Source organism: Aethalodelphis obliquidens, unplaced genomic scaffold (assembly GCF_003676395.1).
Source record: "Aethalodelphis obliquidens isolate GAN/ISIS:26980383/991018 unplaced genomic scaffold, ASM367639v1 scaffold18, whole genome shotgun sequence".
Classification (NCBI taxonomy): domain Eukaryota; kingdom Metazoa; phylum Chordata; class Mammalia; order Artiodactyla; family Delphinidae; genus Aethalodelphis; species Aethalodelphis obliquidens.
Window position 1 is genome coordinate 9,527,634 of NW_020837962.1, and position 19,312 is coordinate 9,546,945.

General features: G+C 51.2%; 1 protein-coding gene across 5 annotated transcripts in view; it reads left to right on the forward strand.

Annotated features, from left to right (window-relative positions):
* Positions 1 to 19,312, forward strand: part of PPL (periplakin) — a 47,527-nt gene that overhangs the window by 9,140 nt on the left and 19,075 nt on the right. For all 5 annotated transcript variants that reach the window (XM_027117479.1, XM_027117482.1, XM_027117481.1 and 2 more), the window contains exon 2: positions 14,794 to 14,893. In XM_027117479.1, coding sequence (XP_026973280.1) covers positions 14,794 to 14,893 — 100 coding nt within the window. The remainder of the gene's footprint in view (positions 1 to 14,793; positions 14,894 to 19,312) is intronic.

Below are 19,312 nucleotides of genomic sequence, written 5' to 3' on the forward strand. Positions count from 1 at the left end.
ACCGAGTGGTCCATGCAGCCATTTCTCAACACCTACTGTGCTCCCAGCATGGCCATGGACGTTATAGCATCTCATTCTGACACCGAGCCTGCCAGGCTGGTGGTGGTGTCCCATTTCACAGAGGGTAACACTGAGGCCAATAGTAAAGGCACTCACCTTGGGCTCACAACTCACAAATGGCTGATGCGGGGGGCTCAGGGCCCCTGGGGAGGGAAACTAGGTCTCCCCACCTGTACTTGGGGCTGGTGGCAGCTGTCTCTGGGACTGCTGCAGGCCAGATGGTGGAGTCATTGGGTTTTGTATCCCTGACTCCGCCCAGCAGCCCTTTCTGCCTCTCCTCTCTCTGGCTTTGCCCTCACTTGCCCAGTTCGCTTGGCAGAAGGAACGAGACCTAGTAAATTAGATTCAGAACAGAACAATGGCTGCTAATGGTGGCATTTCAGGCATGGTCAGGGCACTCATCTGGGAGCAGGGAGTTTTGTGGGGAGAGGCTGAGCTCAATTCATACCTTTTAGGCAACACTCTAAGGAGGGTGAGGGACCTCTGGAGGGCCCTGGGGGCTGGAGGAGAAGCTGCCTTTGGGAGCGTTTCCAAGGCTCTTTGTCAAGGGAGGAGGACCCAGGAGTCCCAGCTCCTCTCTGCTCTAGGCAGGGCTGTGCGGGGCGTTGCCAGTGCCACCTGCCACTCTCCCAGCCTGCCTGCCCCAGCCTGCCTGCCCCAGCCTGTCTCAGGAGTGCGAAGACAGAAATGGTCCTTGGTCTTTGTTCTCTCTGCTTTTGATGGATCTTCTGTCTTCCATCCTCCTAAGCCTGGGGAGGGAGGCCCCAGGTGCCCCTTCCTGCCTCCAGGCAGGTGGAGCCCTTCCCTTTCCTGCATGGGAGGGCCTGAGCAGAGAGTCCCCTGTCCCATCCCCCATCTTCTGTGTGCTCCATAAACAGGCTGCAAGGGCTTCCTTGGCACGGTGGTTAAGAATCCGCCTGCCAATTCAAGGGACACGGGTTCGAGCCCTGGTCTGGGAAGATCCCACATGCCGCGGAGCGACTAAGCCCGTGCACCACAACTACTGAGCCTGCGCTCTAGAGCCCATGTGCCACAACTACTGAGCCCGCGTGCCATAACTACTGACGCCCGTGCACCTAGAGCCCGTGCTCCGCAACAAGAGAAGCCACTGCAATGAGAAGCCCATAAACCACAACAAAGAGTGGCCCCTGCTCACCGCAGCTAGAGAAAGCCCACGTGCAGCAGTGAAGACCCAGCACAGCCAAAAATTAAATAAATAAATAAATTTATTTATTTATCTTTTTAAAAAATGGAGGACAAGCCAGAGGTTTCTGGATGGAGAGACACAAAGGGAGAGTCTCAGAAGTGGGGGAGGGGACAACAGGATGGGAACTGGGAAAGGTGTGAACACATGACAGCCTCTGAGGTTGAGTCCTAGCTTGGAACAACCTCCCTAAATTATGACTGTATTGTCTTTCTTAGAATATATTACTCTCATCTGTCTTTTCCAGGTGAGGCTCAGAGTTTCAGAGTCTCAGCTGCTATGAGCTGGGAGCAGGCGAACTGGCTGGTAGGGTGTCCCAGCTGGTCGCCAGCCCATCCTTTCCTGGGCAGAGGGTTTGTCAGGTCTTATATGATAAATGCACAATGGGCTGCTCGCTGGCCAGTAGCTCCACCCCATCAAGGCCTGCTGACCCTGGAAGGCTGAGCAGCTGCAGTAAAACAGTCACGTGCAGAATTCTTTGCTGCGCCAGCAGCCTGGGCTCAGATTTCAGACTCATGGCTTTTAAGGTTTTCACTTCTCCATCCTGGGCGTGGAGACTTTTTGGTTCTAGTTGAAGGTTGAGGAAGGATTCTGAGTTTATGCCACCAAGAACAGAGAGGGCTGCAGTCCTGCTGCTCCGGATAAGGAGCTTGACTCTTCTCAACTGTAAACTGGGCAACAAAACCCCCATGTTACTGAGAGGGAAGCTGAAGCTAAAGGCAGGGATGGAGGGCTTGGTGGGTAGAATAGAAACAGCCTGGGTTTGGGAGATGCAGACCTGACTTACAGTTCCAGCTGTACCTCTTGTCAGCTGTGCTGCTGGCCACATTCCTGCCCCACTCTGGGCTTCATGAAGGCAGGGGCTTTGCAGGCTGTGTAGTCACTGCCACATCCCTGGAACAATGCCTAGCACACAGCAGGTGCTCAGTAAGCAGTGGTGGGAGGTCTGTTTTGAATCTGCAAATCAGAGGTGTGTAGGATAATGGAGAGAACTGGACGTGACATGTGTGAAGCATCAGGCACATAGTAGGTGCTTCATAAACCAAGGCCAGCACTCCTTGTCCACTGGTCTCAAACCCGGAATGACGTCGTAACAACCGGGAGTGTTGAGATTGGCTTGAGCCCCATTTAAACCTTGCAGAAATCTCCAAGACACGCCTTGGTGTTACCCAAAGTGGCTTGAACTTCTGTGTGTGTGTCTGTAATGAAAGCCCCAAAGCACACACTTTTGGGGAGGTCTTCCCTGGGCAGAAACAGATTGGGCCATGAAACGGAGCCGGAGTTACTACACCAGCAGCCCTCTCACTTTAGAACCTACTTCCCCAGGATTTATAGACAGTAAATTCCTCCACACCCAGCTAATTACCATGGAAGTTTCTAGTAGGGAGCCTATCAGTCAGTTGACCAGTCAATCTGGTATTTGTTGGGTGCTTCCTGGGCATTGCTTTCTACAAGACTTCCTTCCTGCAGAGACCTGGGGATTCTTCCTCAATCTGCTCCCCTAACCCTGTAACACAAGACTGTGGTTCATTCCCTTGTTCCCAGCCCTGCCTGCACGTTAGAATCATCTGAGCTTTGAAGGTGATGCCCAGGTCCTGTTGCAGACCAGTTAAGTCAGAATCAGTGAAGTAGGGCCCAGACTTCACTCTTTTGATGTGCAGCCATCAAATCCCATGTTTTCACTGATTGCCTTAAGTATATGAGCAATATAACTTGTCCATAGAGTTATATGCACCTTGCTCTTCCTTTAAAAGAGCTAAAGCAGCAGTTGCCTAGTCTGTCGCACTCTCTTCTTTTATTCTCAACCTTCCTGTGTTATTTTGTTTTAGGTATATGCCTTATAAAATGGCATAGAGCTGGCTTTTTTTTTTTGTCTTCCTGTTCTCACCTGAGAGTCTTATCTTTTAGCAGGTGAATTTAACTCATGCACATTTATTGTAATGAATGATGTGTTTGGACCTACTCCTGCCATATTATTTTGTATTTCCTATTATCATGCTTTCTCTTTGTTTCCTTCTTGCTCTTTCCCTGCATTTTATTGGACTGAGCTGAATTTTCACAATCAAGTTAGGATACAAGGCCTAAATGGGGCAGAATGGATGAAAATACCCTGACCCAGGCAATCTGAATCTTTAGAACTACAGTTATTGGGGTGCTTTTCTTAATCCTGCCTATTAGACCATAAACTTCTGGACAATAAGGACTTACTTATCTTTTGGTGGGGGCTCTTTCATAGCCCTTAATTCCAGGCCTTGCATAGGCTTGGGGCTCAATAAATAGGTGTTGAATTGAGCAAACATTTTATTTATTTATTTATTTATTTATTTATTTATTTATTTATTTATTTATGGTTGCATTGGGTCTTTGTTGCCACATGCAGGCTTTTCTCTAGTTGCAGTGAGTGGAGTCTACTCTTCGTTACGGTGCGCGGGCTTCTCATTGCAGTGACTTTTCTTGTTGCGGAACATGGGCTCTAGGCGCACAGGCTTCAGTAGTTGTGGCATGACTTGGTAATGGAGAAGGGCTTATTCCCCAGGGCCTGTAAGAGGGGCAGAGAGAGGACAAGGATTTGGGGGTGGGGGTGAAAATTTATTCAGCAATTACTGAATATCTAGAAATATTGACGATCTGAAAAACTGGCGGGGGGTGGCAGCAGTCACCAGCATAAACGCTGACCTTCTGGCTCCAGGGAATTCTCCCTTCCTCCCCAGGCTCAGCTTCTTTATCTGCACTGCAAGCAATAATAGTACCAGCCTTGATGATGGGCTGTTAGGATCAAAGCAGGACTGCGTGTCGTTTCTTCATACCATTTCCTTCCCCGCAATGGCCCGTTCAGAGGGACAGGCTGGGAGCCCCTTGTGGTGACATCTTAGGAGAATGACTCACCCTCAGCTACCACCACTGATTGTTACTCAACCACTGGGTTTAATTATACTGATAAAGATGCCAACAAGATGTAAATCATCACGCTCCCCTGGGTGGTGCACGCCTTGCTGCTTTGTCCCGCCTCCCCAGTATCTCCTGTCACTTTGTGGAATAGTATTGACATCCCCCATGTTCAGAGGAGATGGCTCTGGCACCTGTTCAAATCTTGGCGTTATCACTTTTCAACTGTGTGACCTTGGGCAGTTTTCTTAACCCGTTTGAGCCTCAATTATCTTCATCTGGAAAATGGAGAGATAAGAATTGTTTACGTGCTATAAAATGTCTGCTCAATTCAATACCTATTTATTGAGCCCCAAGCCTGTGCAAGGCCTCGAATTAAAGGCTACAGAAGGGCCAACCCAAGAGATGAGTAAATCCTTTTCGTCCAAAAGTTTATAACGTAATACACGGAATTAAGAAAAGCGCCCCAATTACTATAAGGGTGCCCTTCTCCCAGGGCTGCGAGATTTCAGCAGATGTTGCAGGAAAGGGCTGAGTGGGTGATGGGCATCTAGTGCGTCCTCTCAGTGTTTGGTTGTTCATATTCAGCGATCATTTCTTGCACCTACTGTGTGTGCCTTTGTGGCAGGGGCAGGGCAGGTGTCCTGGAGTGATAGCCTTCGCTCTCTCAGCCAGGCAGTGTTTAAAGGAGGTGGAGGCTGGGAGCCACCTAGCCCCCAAGATGAGCTTGGAAGTTGCCTGGGAGCCGCTTAGGGCCTGGCTGGCCCTGGAGGCAGCCTGCCTACATGGCAAGTGGGAGGCCAGACCCCTTCTCTGGGCTCTAGGAGGGGCGAGCCTGGGGAGGCTGGTTCCTGGGAGAGGTGTGGGCTCCTGTGCATTCCAGGCATTCCGAGACTGATCCTCCCCGCTGGCACCTACAGAGACAGAATTAACCCCAAAAGGGAGGAACCATGGACATGATCAAGGGCCAGAACATGGGGATTGACTCAGGCCTGGAAGGTGAGGTGGCCCTGGCCAGGGAGGAAGGGCCGTCCCCATCAGACACACTCTTAACCTGCCAGTTCCCATCTCGACACCTGGAAAGAGAAAGCAAGTTGGGCTGTGACCGACGGGGTGGGGGTTATGGCAGAGCTGTGGCCTCTCCGTGGTGTCTGGGGTGTGAGCTGTTCCCTGGAGTGGCAGGTCAGGAAAGAGGCTGTTCTCTCAGGCAGGAGGGAGGGATGGCTGGAGCAGGTCACGTGCCCCTGGCTCTGCCCCATGGCCATGGGCAAGGATGCTACAGCTCCAGTGGCCTGGGAAAGGGTGTGGGGCTGTGGTCTGTGTGCCTTGGCACTGCACAACCAGGCACCATGCTCTGATGGGCACAGCTGGGAGCCCTGGATTGTTTTGAAGTCAGGCAGCCAGAGACCCATAGATGAGACCTGGCCTTGGGCAGGTGTCTGGCCAGTCTGTGTGGGTCTGGTGGGAGAGTGGCAGGAAAGGACCTTTTATTACATGTCCCTAGGTACCAGGCACTAAGTGAAGTGGATAGATGCTCTGAGCATCTATCAGCTTCATTATGGCAGAACTGATGGGCTGCAGTCACTATGGGCTTAGAGCAAAGCGGTCCAGAGGCCCCAGAACCACCCAGAACTGTGCTGTCCTATTTGTTAACCACCAGCCACATGAGATGTGCTTAGAACAAACTGAGATGTCCTGCAAGTGTACACCACGTGCCAGACATTGAGGAACTTACTATGAAAAAAAGAATGTAAACTATCTCACTAATAATGTTCTATTCACTAGCTGTCAAAATAACATTTTAGCTATATGTGGTTAAATAAAATAGTGTATAAAAGTTAAGTTCATCTGTTTCTTTTTATGTTTTTCATGTGGCTACTAGGAAGACTTAACTACAAATATACTCATATTCTGTTTTTATTGGGCAGCGATGGCCTTGAAAGCAAAGTAACATAGTGCCGACCCCACCCGCTTCTGTTTGCTACCCGGTCAGTAGATGCAATAACCTGATTGTGCGGACGAGGAAATTAAGGGTAGGCAGGTGAAACAAACCTGAATCCTTGTGGTGTGACAGCCACGTCCAAGGTCCAGAGTGCTTTACAAGAATCATCTCCTTGAATTGTCTCAACCCTCTGGGTGGGGCTGATTCTTTTGCAGATGAGAAAACTGGGGCACAGAGAGACTAAGGAACCTGCCCGAGCCCAAACTCAGTCTACGTTCTTTCCCTGGTCCAGGCTGACTCAGTTTCCCTCCCTGCAGGCAGGATGGAGAGGAATGGGCCAGTTGGTGCAGGGTGACCAGGAGAGGGAGAGCTAAAGGCAGCAAAGGTTGGGGCGGGAGAGGCAGGTCCTGGGCAGGAGAGCGAGCTCTCTTCTGAGAGTGTTTGGGAGCATTGGCAAGTTTGAGGCCGGACAATGGCGAGATCTGGTTGCATCGTTGAAAGATCTCTGATAAATGTGCCGAAGCTGGCTGGGGGCAGCGAGAGTCAGGGTGCAAGGAGATGGTTGGGTGTGGCTATTGGCATTGGTCCAGGTGAGAGGTGATGCGCTTGATCAAGGTTTGAAGACCTTAGGGCCCGAGAGAGGATGGGAGCACAGGGCTCTGTTCCTAGGTGGAAGCAGGAGAGGGAGAGGCAGGGATCTGGGGTGGTTCTTGGGGTTCTGCTTAAACGACCTGGTAGATGAGGCCTCCCCACCCTTCCGTCCTGTGGTTTCCCGGATGCAGACAGGGGAGAGTTCTCAGAGCAGCAAAACTCATGGTAGAAACACCCTGAACCTCTCAAATCCCCAAACCTAGTGACCTGATCCTTAGTCCAAACTCAAGGTGGTTGGGCCTGGGAGCCGCATCCTCCTTGCAGCCTCATTACCCGTATACGTGCATGGCCTCTCCCTGCAGGAGTCGGAGGAGACATTTCCAAATATTGAGGTTACTTGTGAATTCTCCACGCCCGGGCGAGGTGACATCCACAAGGTGGAAGCAGAGTGCGTCTGGGCTTGCACAAGCATCGGTGTGGATGGTGTGGGTGGCCCGGGGTCTTTTTTTAGCTCTCCGTACCCGTGGGTTCTCACATGGAGCCTTAGCTGCTGGCCTTTATCTGCTCCTTAAAAGGAGCCCAAATCCCTGGGTGGTGACTCGGGGTGGAAGCAGAGAACCCCGGGCTCCCTCCAAGGCAGCACTTTGTATCCCCTCTTTCTCTCTCTTTTTTTTATAAATGTATTTATTTATTTTTGGCTGTGTTGGGTCTTCGTTGCTACATGCAGGCTTTCTCTAGTTACGGCGAACTGGGGCTACTCTTTGTCGCGATGCGCGGGCTTCTCATTGCAGTGGCTTCTCTTGTTGCAGAGCTCGGGCTCTAGGCGCACGGGCTTCAGTAGTTGTGGCATGCAGGCTCAGTAGTTGTGGCTCATGGGCTCTAGAGCGCAGGCTCAGCACAGGCTTAGTTGCTGTGGGATCTTCCCAGACCAGGGCTCGAACGCATGTCCCCTGCATTGGCAGGTGGATTCTTAACCACTCTGCCACTAGGGAAGTCCTCTATCTGCTCTCTCAATTAACTGCCCCAGCCCTGAGGGGTGTGGACTGCCATGACCCCCAGTGACAGATGGGGAACCTGAGGCTCAGAAAGGCTAAGTAACTGACAGTTTAACAAGGACTGTGTCAGGATCTGAATCTAGGCTGCCTGCCATTGGTCTGGGTGCTTAACCACTAGGTTATACTGCAGTACAGCTATATCGTGGGAAAGGGCCAGGGGCTCCCCACACAAACTATAGCAAGAAGAAGTGACTAGTGGTGGGTGGGGCTGAGGGTCCTCTGAGACGCCTGTATTCTCTTTCTTTTTGCTCCATATGGAGCATCTGCAGAGTCTGGGTGACCTGGAGTGCCACCTCTGTCCTCACTTCTCTAGTTGGCATCCCTGCTGGCCCGCTGACCAGACCACAGGCTGTCCTGGGCTGCCCCCTGGACATCACAGCACTGGGTTCCAGCCCCAGCTCCCCACTCTGCAGCTGACCTCTTGGGCTGTGAGTGGCCACCTGCAAAGCAGGTCGGGCTGTGGTTATTGAGTTTCTAACTCCCGGTGACGGAGAGAGCATACCCGATGCCACTTGAGGCTCCCAGGCCGTCTCCCCACAGTTCCAACACTCAGAGTACATCCTGAGATACAAAGAGACGTCTGTTCCAGGCTGGTGCCTGTGGGCTCAGACCCAGAAAGCAACTGTTTGTCCCCGAGTGTCCTCAAACCCACCCCGGGGCTCTGAGGCAGCCCCCCGGTGGCCTGCACCCCGTTTTCCCTCCTCTTACCAGGAGTCTCATACGCAGACCAGGCCAAGTAAATGGGACCCCTTGTTGTGCCTTAGATGGGACCTGGACCCTCGCCAGACTCCAACTTCCTCAGCCCTGGAAAAGAAAACAAAGGCAGGTTCTCTGGAGAAACAGACCCAGTCTGCTGGGTGTGACCATACCTGGCTTTTGAAACCCACTCGCATCCCCTGACTGCAGACTGGGCTGGGCTGAGAGGGCTGTTTCTGGGGACAGCCTAGTCTTGGGTCCCCGTCAGCTTTTACCAGATGGGGTGTCAGGCCACAGCACCCACTGCCCTACTTGTCCGGGTGGGCATCCTGGACACACCATCACCCAGAAGCATCCATTCCTATAGGATTTTGCTGGAAAACCTGGATATCTAGAAGGAACCTTTTTGTAGAAAACTGAGCTATGAACTTTGTTCTGCCTCCCCAGTTCCCCCCGATGCCCTCTTTCTGTTCCAGGACCCCAGGTTGCATTTAGTCGTCAGGTCTGTCATCTAACCCTTAGTCTGGTCTTTTGTGACCTTGATACTTTTGAAGAGGTCTGGTCAGGTGTTTTGTAGACCGTCCCTCAATTTGCGTTTGTCTGCTGGCTCCCAGCGATGACATGGAGGTTTTGCGTTATTGAGGAGGATTCCGAGAGAGTGCCGTGTCCTCCATGTAGACGCACCTTCTCCCTGGCATTGTTCACCTTGCCGTCCCCAGCGCTGTGAAGTTACTGATTTTTATTTTTATTTATTTTTATAAGAATTTTTTTAACATTTACTTCTATTTTAAAATTTTTATTTATTTAAAAAAATTTTATTTATTTATTTATTTATGGCTGTGTTGGGTCTTCATTGCTGCTTGCAGGCTTTCTCTAGCTGCGGCGAGCAGGGGCTACTCTTTGTTGTGGTGCACGGGCTTCAGTAGGTGTGGCACACGGGCTCTAGAGCGCAGGCTCAGTAGTTGTGGCACAACGGGCTTAGTTGCTCCGCGGCATGTGGGATCTTCCCAGACCAGGGATTGAACCCGTGTCCCCTGCATTGGCAGGTGGATTCTTAACCACTGCACCACCGGGGAAGCCCCCAAGTTACTGTTTTTTTAGAAGGAACCTATTTTACAGGACCAGGCGCCACTGGCAAGAAGGGGTTCCCAGAAGAGAAAGGGGGTCCACAGGCAGAGCCCCATGCACAGATCAGGGAGCAATGTAAGGGCTCAGTCTCATTTGAATGGCAAGCCCTGCAGGGAGTAAAAGTGCAATGAATAGGTGTTTCATGAATAGTCTTTTGTCACCATTTATGGGGCCCCTGCGCTAGGTGATTAGAATGGATATTTGGTTTTGTTTTCTTATTTTTTATTGGAGTGTAGTTGATTTACCATGTTGTTAGTTTCTGCTGTACAGCATAAGTATTTGTTGAGTGTCTCCTGTGTGCCAGGCACTGTTTTAGGCGCTGGTAAAACCGGTGACACTCCACTCTTGAGCTTACATGATGTCTAATCTGCTTATGGGCCCCCAGAGGCTGCTCCCAACCTCCAGCTCAGTCCTTGAACCCCAAAGTGGTCTTTGAAGCTTGAGATTCTGGTGTTTCCAGAAGTGACCCTGACCCTCCCTGCCCACCTCACTTACCTAGATAGGATGTATCTTGCCCATTTGACAGATGGTAAAACCGAGGCCCAGAAATGTAAAGTACCTCCTCTAAGGTTACACAAATGGATTTGAACCCTGTCTGACTAAGGACACTGGCTGCCCACCGTGTGACCTTGGGTGGGTGCGTTCGCTTCTGAGGGCCTCAGTTTGCTCACATATGTAATGAGCAGGTGGGGCTGGATGACTTCGGATGCAACTACCAGTGCCCATGGTCACTGCCCGCAGCCCCTGTGTCCATGTTAAACTTCTGAGTAAGTGGAGGGAGGCTGGGCATGTCCCTCTCTCAGCCTGTCACTTAGAGCCGCTTCCCTGGTCCCGTCCCTTCTCTGGGTGGCTGGGGGCACCTCGGCTCTCCTGGCTCAGCCAGGAGATTTTCATCTCCGTGGGTGGGACCAGGCTCAGAAGAGGTTGCTAGGGAAGGGCTGTATCTGGGCCTCCATCAGTCGGGCGGGCTGACAGCACCCTGGTGCGGCTCATTAGCCAGATGAAAAGCTGGACCGGCCCAGCCAGTTCCCAGCCCTCTTGGGATCTGCACCCCCTCTCTGCGGGTTCCCAACCCGCCCACATTCCTCTACTCCTGGTGTGCGGCTCTGCAGCTCTCAAGAGGACACACGTTTGCTCCCATGGCCAGCTAGATGGCAGGAGGAATGCAGGACCCTTTGGGGCCACTCATTCAGGACTCCAAACCCAAAAGGCAAAAGTGCTGAGACTGTTCTCCAGAGGCCTGGATTGGAATCCCAGCTCCACCCTGCTTTCTGGCAGTGAGACTGTGGTCAAGTTATCTAATGGCTCTGTGCACTCAGAACAGTGCTACTTCAGGGGGTGGTAGGATTAATGAGCTAACTATATGTGATTTGCTTAGCACCAGCCGGGCACGTGGCCATCCCTCTGTGAGTGTTTAACTAGCATCTTCCAGGCAGCTGGGCATAACCCGGAGCTGGCCCAGCCTCCATGGAAAACAGGATAAAAAGGCAGGGACCACTCGAGGTGTCGAGGGAAGAAGAAACAAGCCCCTATCACTTACAAATGTTTTCGATAACAGCTTTATTGAGATATAACTCACATATCATATAATTCACTCATTTAAAATGTACAATTCAGCCGTTCTGAGTATATTCACAGAATTATACAACCATCACCATAATCAATTTTAGAGCATTTCATCACCTTAAAAAGAAACCCACACCCTTTAGCACTTGCTCTCCTTCCTCCCCATCCCAGCCCCTCGCGACTACTACTCTACTTTCTGCTTCGAGGAATCGAGCTATTCTAGACATTTCATATAAGTGGATCTTTTGTGACTGTTTGATTCTGGCTTCTTTCACTTAGCCTAATGGTTTCCAAGTTTCTCCATACCGTAGCCTGTATTAGCGTTTCATTCCTTTTTTGGCTGAGCTGTATTCCGTTGTATGGATATCCTGCATTTCATTTATCTATTCATTAGTTGAACATTTGTGTGATTTCCACTTTCTGCCTATGTGAATAGTGCTGCTATGAACATTTGTGTACAAGTTTTTGTGTGGACCTATGTTTTCATTTCTCTTGATATCTATCAAGTAAAATTGCTGGTTTCCTCACCTGTAAAGGGGCACACAAACCTCCCCCAGGGGCTTAGGGTGAGGATGCTGTGAACATGTCTGATGTCTGGTGAAGCGTGTGCACTAAGTGTCCAATTACCATGGTGACTCTGTGGTCATCCCCAGTCAACAGATGGAGAGACTGAGGCGCCTCGAGGGTAAGGTGCTTACCTGGGATGGTCCAAGCAGTAAGTGGTCCAACAGGACTTGGAACCCATGCCTGTCTGACCACAGCTCCCACTGAGCTGTCCTTTGTTCTCCACCAGGAGCACCAGGTCCCTGGGGCTGGCTGTCCCCCCCACCCCCACCCTGTGTCCCCTTCCAGTGCTGGGCTTCAGCTGGAGTAATGGGCTGGCCAGGGTGGGGTCCAGGAGGCACTTTCCTCGAACCTGCCCAAGCCAGTGAAGGGGCTGGTTGAGAGCTGGCCCCATGCCCGGAGGTGGAGCTGTGTTGGACCTGACAGGGATGAGGCCTCCACCTAACCTACACTGCAGGTTCCCAGTGGTGGCCCCAACTGTCATGGGTTAAATATTGGGTTGAGACTCAACACGTCTGAGTGCTGAGGCCAGGCTGGGGTCAGTGGCTGGGGTAGGGCTGAGGGCAGAAGTGCAGCCAGGGTGGGGGGCAGTGGGGGTCAGCCCATGACCTGGCAGCGTTATCCCTCCTTACCCAGATCCTCCACCCACAGTCCCCTCTTCTGAGCCTTCCTGGATGCTCCACTGAATACCAGCTTTCTCCACTGCAGGACTTCTCAGAGCCTTTACTGGCTCCTGAACTTATTGAGGAGTTGGGTTTTCCTAACTGCCTAGACTGACAAAGCCTTCATTCCAGGAGTGATTTACAGGACTGGGGTTCCTGGGGCCCCACTTTGGGAAAGGCTGCCTCCTCGGTTGACTTTGCAGAGAGTGTGGCCTGGGTCTTATTCCCTAAGACCCTCCCCTCTTCCCCCTAGTTCCTGTGTGTCCAGACCTGGCACAGAGCAGGCCCTTAGGCAAGGTTTGGGACGTGGCTGGACAGACTCACAGCTCCTGTAGCAATAATAATATAGCTTCCTGGGTCCAGCTCTGGAGATCCAGATTCAGAGGCTCTGGGTTAGTGCCTGGGAATCTGAATGTTTCGTGCCACAATAGGTGGGTCCCAGGGCTTGATTTGAGGAATTCCACTCTGAAGAGCTGGCTGCCCGCTCTGCTTGACGGTCAAGAGCCCTGCCCTGGCCCACCCCAAGGGACACACCCAGGACCTGCCTCTTTTATGGCCTCTCTTCATCGGAGCCTTCTGCCCACAAACCCCAACTCCTCTTCATCCTTCAGAACCCAGCCACCACCACCTCCTCTAGGAAGCCTTCACTGACCATCCCCATTCCTACCAAGCTAGTCAGGAGGCTTGCCTGGTCATGCCTGCCTCAGTCTCGTGACTATTTCTATAAATGCTGATTTCCTCCCAGTCTGGGGGTGGCTGTGCCTGTGTGCATTACTGGGCCTGGCACATAGTAAGTGCTTGAGTGTGGGCAGAATGATGCTTCTGGGTGCTTAGCTTCTCAGGCCGCACTGTGGAGCCAGTATAAAAGGTCTCTGATGGAGATTAGAGGACTAATCTAATCTAAGTACTAATCTTGACCCTTGCTGGCCAGCTGGCTGGCTGGCTGTGTGACATTAACCAAGTTGCTTTCCCTCTCTGGTCTTTGTTCCTTCCTTTGTTTAAAGAAAACAAAGTCAGAGGTGGATCAGTAAGGCTCCTTAACGACTATAATCATGAACCTTTGAACCTTTGTGAGATTTATTGGGTGCCCAGCCCTTTGCCTGCATAACCTCACTCCCATCCCTAACACCCCACTGGGAAAGGTCCATCTGACAGCGGGAAGCAGAGGTACAGAGAGGGACAGCAGCTTGGCCAAGTCGCACAGCGAGAACCCACATCTGAGTCCAAAGCCAAGGTCTTCACTCCCACAGTAGTGTTTGCCAGAGTGGTGTGTGGTGTGATTTCGGGGGAGGCAGACAGATGTGACAGGAGGAAACACAGAAACACCAAGTGAGAAAGCCGTTCTGATCTCAGGTCTCTCTCACATGCTCTGAGAACACCCAGGAGGTCTCAGCCTGGTGCCAGCACAGCTCTAACTTGGGTGCAGTATGTGCCAAGCTCTGCTTTTAAGCAGGTGAGGGCAAGGCTCAGTTTCAACGTGTGCAGGCGGCCTAGTGTCAGGCTAGAACTTAATGCCATCCTTTTATTTCTGTGGAATTTATTTTGGTGGTTACCTCCATTGATGGCAAGGACTTCTGGTTTTATGTTTGCAATGGGAAGAGCAATTTCCTTTTTTTAGTAAATTTATTTAAATATAGAGAGTGAGTAGATTAAAAGTGTCAGGTATTTAATAATGCTGCTTACACAAAAACTTGTACCCGAATGTTCATAGCAGCCTGATCCGTAATGACCAATAGGTGGAAACAACCCAAATGTCTATCAGTGGATGACTGGATATGTAAAATGTGAGATAGTCAAGCTGTGGAGTATTATGCAGCCATAAAAAGGAGTGAAGCACTGACACATGCTATAACATGGATGACCCTCAAAAATATTGTTAAGTGAAAGAAGTTAGACATGAAAGGCCTCGCTCGTATTGTAGGATTCCACTTCTATGAAATGTCCGGAGTAGGCAAATCCATAGAGACAGAAAGTGGATTCGTGGTCGCCAGGGGCCGTAGGGCGGGATGGTGAGGAGTGAGTACTAAACGATGCGGGGTTTCTTTTTGGGGGTGATGAAAACATTCTGGAATTACATAGTGATGATGGTTATACAACCTTGTGAATACACTAAAAACCACTGAATTATACACTTTAAAAGGGTGAATTTTACATCTCAGTAAAAAATGTGGAAAAAAAGGGTAAGTGTGCTCTACCAGCATGGTAAAACAGAAGCGTTAGAGCGATGGCCAGAGCGAGGGCTGATTTCCTGCCAGGTGCTGCCTCCTTTCTGTGCCTTTAGTGATGTTGCCCTGGGGGGACAGCCAAGCTCCATCTGAGGCTCACTGGACAACTTCTGCTCCAAGCCTGGGGCTGGGGACAGCCTGGGAGGCTGGGTGCTGGTGGGGACCCGGCCCTTGCCCTCTGGCCCTCGGCCTACCTCCCTTCTTCCGCCTGCAGCGTCTCTAACAAGGAGCTGTCAGAGCTGATTGAGCAGCTGCAGAAGAATGCCGACCAGGTGGAGAGGAACATCGTGGACACGGAGGCCAAGCTGCAGAGCGTGAGTGCCCCATCTCCCACCCTGGTGCCCCCTGTGCCACCAGCCCTGCTCAGGACCAGGGGCTTGTCTGACCCCGTGGTTCTCACCTGGGCGTGATTCTGCCCCCAGGGGACATGTGGTCACATCTGGAGACATTTTTAGCCGTCACAACTTGGGGAATGCAGTGGGCGGGTATCTAGTGGTGGAGTCCAGGGATGCTGCTATACACCCTACAGTGCACAGAACAGCCCCGTACACGGAATGATCCAGCCGCAAATGTCAAAGTGCCCAGGTGGAGATGCACTGAAGAGGAACCTCCTTATTGCTGGTAGTACCAGCTCCTCCACCCCGGGTGCAAAGTTGCTGCAGCTTATGGGCCCCATCTGGAGGAGAACCACAGACTCAGGATCCAGGCTCTGGTTAGGATCCCAGCTTTGCCACTTACTGTGTGACCTTGAGCAAGTCACCTTACCTCTCTGTTCATGCGATTCCCTCTGAAAGGATAAGAGCGATTGTCCCCACCTGCTGGGCTGCTGTAAAGATTCGATGAGATTATGCAGCTGCAGTGCAGGGTTCACTATTATTATCAACATCATCATCCTTACTTCTCCTACCATTGCCACTACTCAGATGCAGGCTGGGCAGATCACTTTCCCTCTCTGTGCCTCAGTTTCCTCTCCTGTAACATGGGGATAACAACCGACCTGAGCCCAAAGGTTCTCCTGGGGATCCTGCACCATGGGCCACGCTGGAGCCGTGCTCACTCCTGTGAGCTGCTAAGATGACCCCCTCTTCTCTGAACCCTCCACAGCCCAGTGCGGTTGAGTTTATATGTGTTTTTGTAGCTGGAGAAACTGAGGTTCAGAGAGGGCCAGGGCGGACTATGTCAGTGACGGAGCTGACCCCAGAGGCATCCCACAGGTGGGGTTGCCAGATTTAGCAAATAAAAATATAGGGTATCCAGTTAAGTTTGAATTTTAGAACACAAATATTTTTTTTTGTATAATTATATCCCATGTACTACTTGGGATATAATAATATTATAAAATTATCCATTGTTTATCTGAAATTTGAATTTAACTGGGCGTCTGTATTTCATCTGCATTCCAGGCATGACTAAGACGAGGGTCCAGAGGAGTGGGTGGCTGAGGGTGGACAGGTCACGAGAGAGGTCAAGGTCCGGCCGGCCCCACTGCTGTCCCCAGGCCCAGACGTGGCTGCCACTCCTCTGAGAGCCAAGGGATCCACCCACCTGAGGGCCAGTCCCCCTGAGACCTGAGGGACAAGGGTGGGCTGGGGATGGCACAGCTGGGGGTGAGAAGTGGGGGCATGGGGAGAGTGGGGCAGGAAAGGCAAGAGGGCCCCCCCCCTCCCTCAGGGTCCCCCCTCCCCTCTCTCATTCCTTTCCTGACTCCACCTCCCACTTTTCTTTCCGGCCTCAGCCGGCCCTGCCAGCATCCTTCCCTCTGGCCATGGCCTTGCCCTGGTACCCAGCCCCTTTGGCAGTTTTTTTGTCCCCTCTCTTGTGACTGCCATGGTGGTGTGTGCTTTCCTAAATGAAAACAGCTTTTTGGAGTGTGTCCTTTTTTCCTCCTAATAAAAGTAATATGTGTTCGTTACAAACATTTCAGGACCGATAAACAAGTATAACGAAGCAAATTAAGATGGCGTATGATTCCACCACCAGAGAGAACGATCATCCGTTAACCTTCTGGTGTCTCTGTGACCTTTGCTTGTGTGTGTGAATAGCGTCCAGCTCTCTCATTGTATTTGCTTAGAGTGATGACTCAAAGTAACAAGGATGTTTTAGGGAGATAATTTTGAACTATTTTCTTTTCATTCAAATGAACAAACTTAAGAAAAGAAACCACGCTTTGAAGACTGCATGGGATAATCTTTCTGTCTTTTCTCTTCCTTCCTTCCTTCCTTTTTTCGGAAGAAAACATCATTATTAATCTTACTACCCAAACGTTCTCTTGAACTTTCCTATTTTTTTATGGAAGTGAGATTCACATAAGATATAATTAACCACTTAAAGTGTACAATTCCGTGGCATTTTGTACATTTACGATGTTGTGCAACCACTGCCTCTATCTGGTTCCAAGGCACTTTCATCGCCCCAAAGGGAAACTCCACGCCCGTCAGCAGTCATTCCCCATCCCCTCCCCACAGCCCCCGACAACCGCTAATCTGCTTTCTGTCTCTTTGGATATACTTATTCTGGATATTTCATATAAACAGAATCATACAGCATGTGACCTTTTGTGTCGATCCCAATTTTTAAATGCCAGAAAAGTTGGAAGAATTGGAGAACATCCATATCCTCACCGCATCTCCTGGATTTGCTGTATCCCTCATCTGTCCATCAGTGTGTGTGTCATTTACAAGATATGTCAGTCCCTATAATTTTTTTTTTTTTACTTTAAAAAACTTCTCTATGGAAAGTGTCCAAGTTTTAAGAGCTCACCCTTGTGAGTTTTTGCATCAGTAGGTACCCATGAAACCATTACTCAGGTCAAGATAGAGGAATTTCCCAAAAGGTCCCAAGGGACCTTCCCAATCAGTATCCCCCAGAGGTAACCACTGTGCTGACCTCTGTTCCCATTGATCAGTCTTGTCCAACTGTTGACTATTGAACACCCACATGGCATATCTCCCCACTAGATGTTCTTTATTGTCTTGGCTGGAGAGGGCTTGCGTTCCCACACAGCACCTGCACCTGTGTGAAATAGGAAATGATTAATTTACTTCCTCCTTTTGCAAAATTAATCTTTGACACTATAACTGCCCAGCAGAGCTTCAGATCAGCTGCTGATGGTGGAGCTGATAAAATTCCACCCAAGCCAAGAACCATGACATTTTGTTGCAACTTTTTAACTCGCCAGACCCACCCATGGTGGGGTGATGGCCCAGCGCCATTGGACTTCTGCCACGTGGACCTCACTCCCAAGCCCCTCAGGGCGCTGGGCCCACTTGCTGCTCAGCCCTCCCGGCCCAGGAAAGACCTGGAAGAACGGACTGGATACCTTCTCTTCCTCCGAGAGGAAGTTGAGTCATTTGACACCGTACCAGGCACCACATCACTTCTGTTCACTTCTTTTTCCTTTTGCCATTTCTTCCTTTTTCTTTTTCAACATCTTTATTGAGGCATGTTTTACAGATCAGAAAAATGCACCCCCTTTAAACGTACAGTGCAATGGTTTCTAGTAACATCACCAAGTGGTGCAGTCATTTCTGTAGATTGGTTTCAGAACTTTTCTTCATCCCTTCATAAGAGCTCCTGTGTCCATTGACTGCAGATTCCCCTCCCATCCGGCCCTTGGCAGCCACTCATCTACTTTCTGCCTGTGAATTAGCCGACTCGGGGCAGTTCCCATAAATCGGTCCCGTGCAGTGTGGCCTTCCGTGTCTGGCTCCTCTCACTTGCATGGTTTTGAGGCTCGTCCCTGACGAGCCCGCATCTGTGCTCCCACCTTCTCGCTGCCAAGGGAGAGTCCTTGGGTCACTTGGATACCTCTTCTGGAGCAGGGGTTTCTCTTACTCCCATTGCAGAGATGGGGACGCCGAGACCCAGCGAGGGGAGGGGACTGGCCTCGCAAGTTCCCCCATGTGACCCCCGTCCAGTCTCTGGACCCCCAGTCCCGTCTCTGACTCATCCCCCCTGGGCCTGGGGTCCCCCGGGCCTGGCACAGTGCCCAGCCATGCTCCCTGAAGGTCCACTAAGTGGATTAATGGACTGTGTTTAGAAACCTGCTGTACCCGCTGCTCATTCATTGTTCTTCCGTAAATAAGCAGAGACCCTGGACTCATCAGCGACTTATCCATTGTACCTCCCAGATGCCCACCGACTTTGTTCATTCTCGCCATTTCACTGGTGACACCCCAGCGTGGGCCACCCTCAGCTCTCACCCAGGCTCTGTCACAACCCCCGACTGTGCTCCCAGCTTGTACCCTGTTCCCTGCAGAGCCCCTGGAGGAATTGCCTTTAAGGATAGGTGGGGCCCTGTCTCCCACTTCCTCCCCCGTCCCTCCTTCCAGCCTCAATCACAGCCATCCTTTCCTCCCACAGGACCTTTGCACAGACTATTCCCTCTGCCTAGAACACTATTCCCTTTCTTCCTTCCTTCTTAGCCTGTGTCACCACCTCAGAGGGGCCTCACTGACCCCCAGAGCTCAAGCAGGTCCCCCATGTTCCACCTCTGCTGTGTTTCCTTGGTAAACACCAACTTGTAGGAACTTGCAGTTACCTTTGTGAGGTTTATCTATGACTTGCCTTTCTGGGGGTCTTCCTCTCCCCTGGGCTGGGCGGGGGCCATGTCTCTTTGTGCACAGCTGTGTCCCGAGCCGGCCACAGCAGGCACTTGAGCAAAGGCTGGGCAGGGCTGGGGGAAGCCATCGCTCGCCCCTCTCCTCCCGTCCCTCCCATCCCAGCTGTGCCCA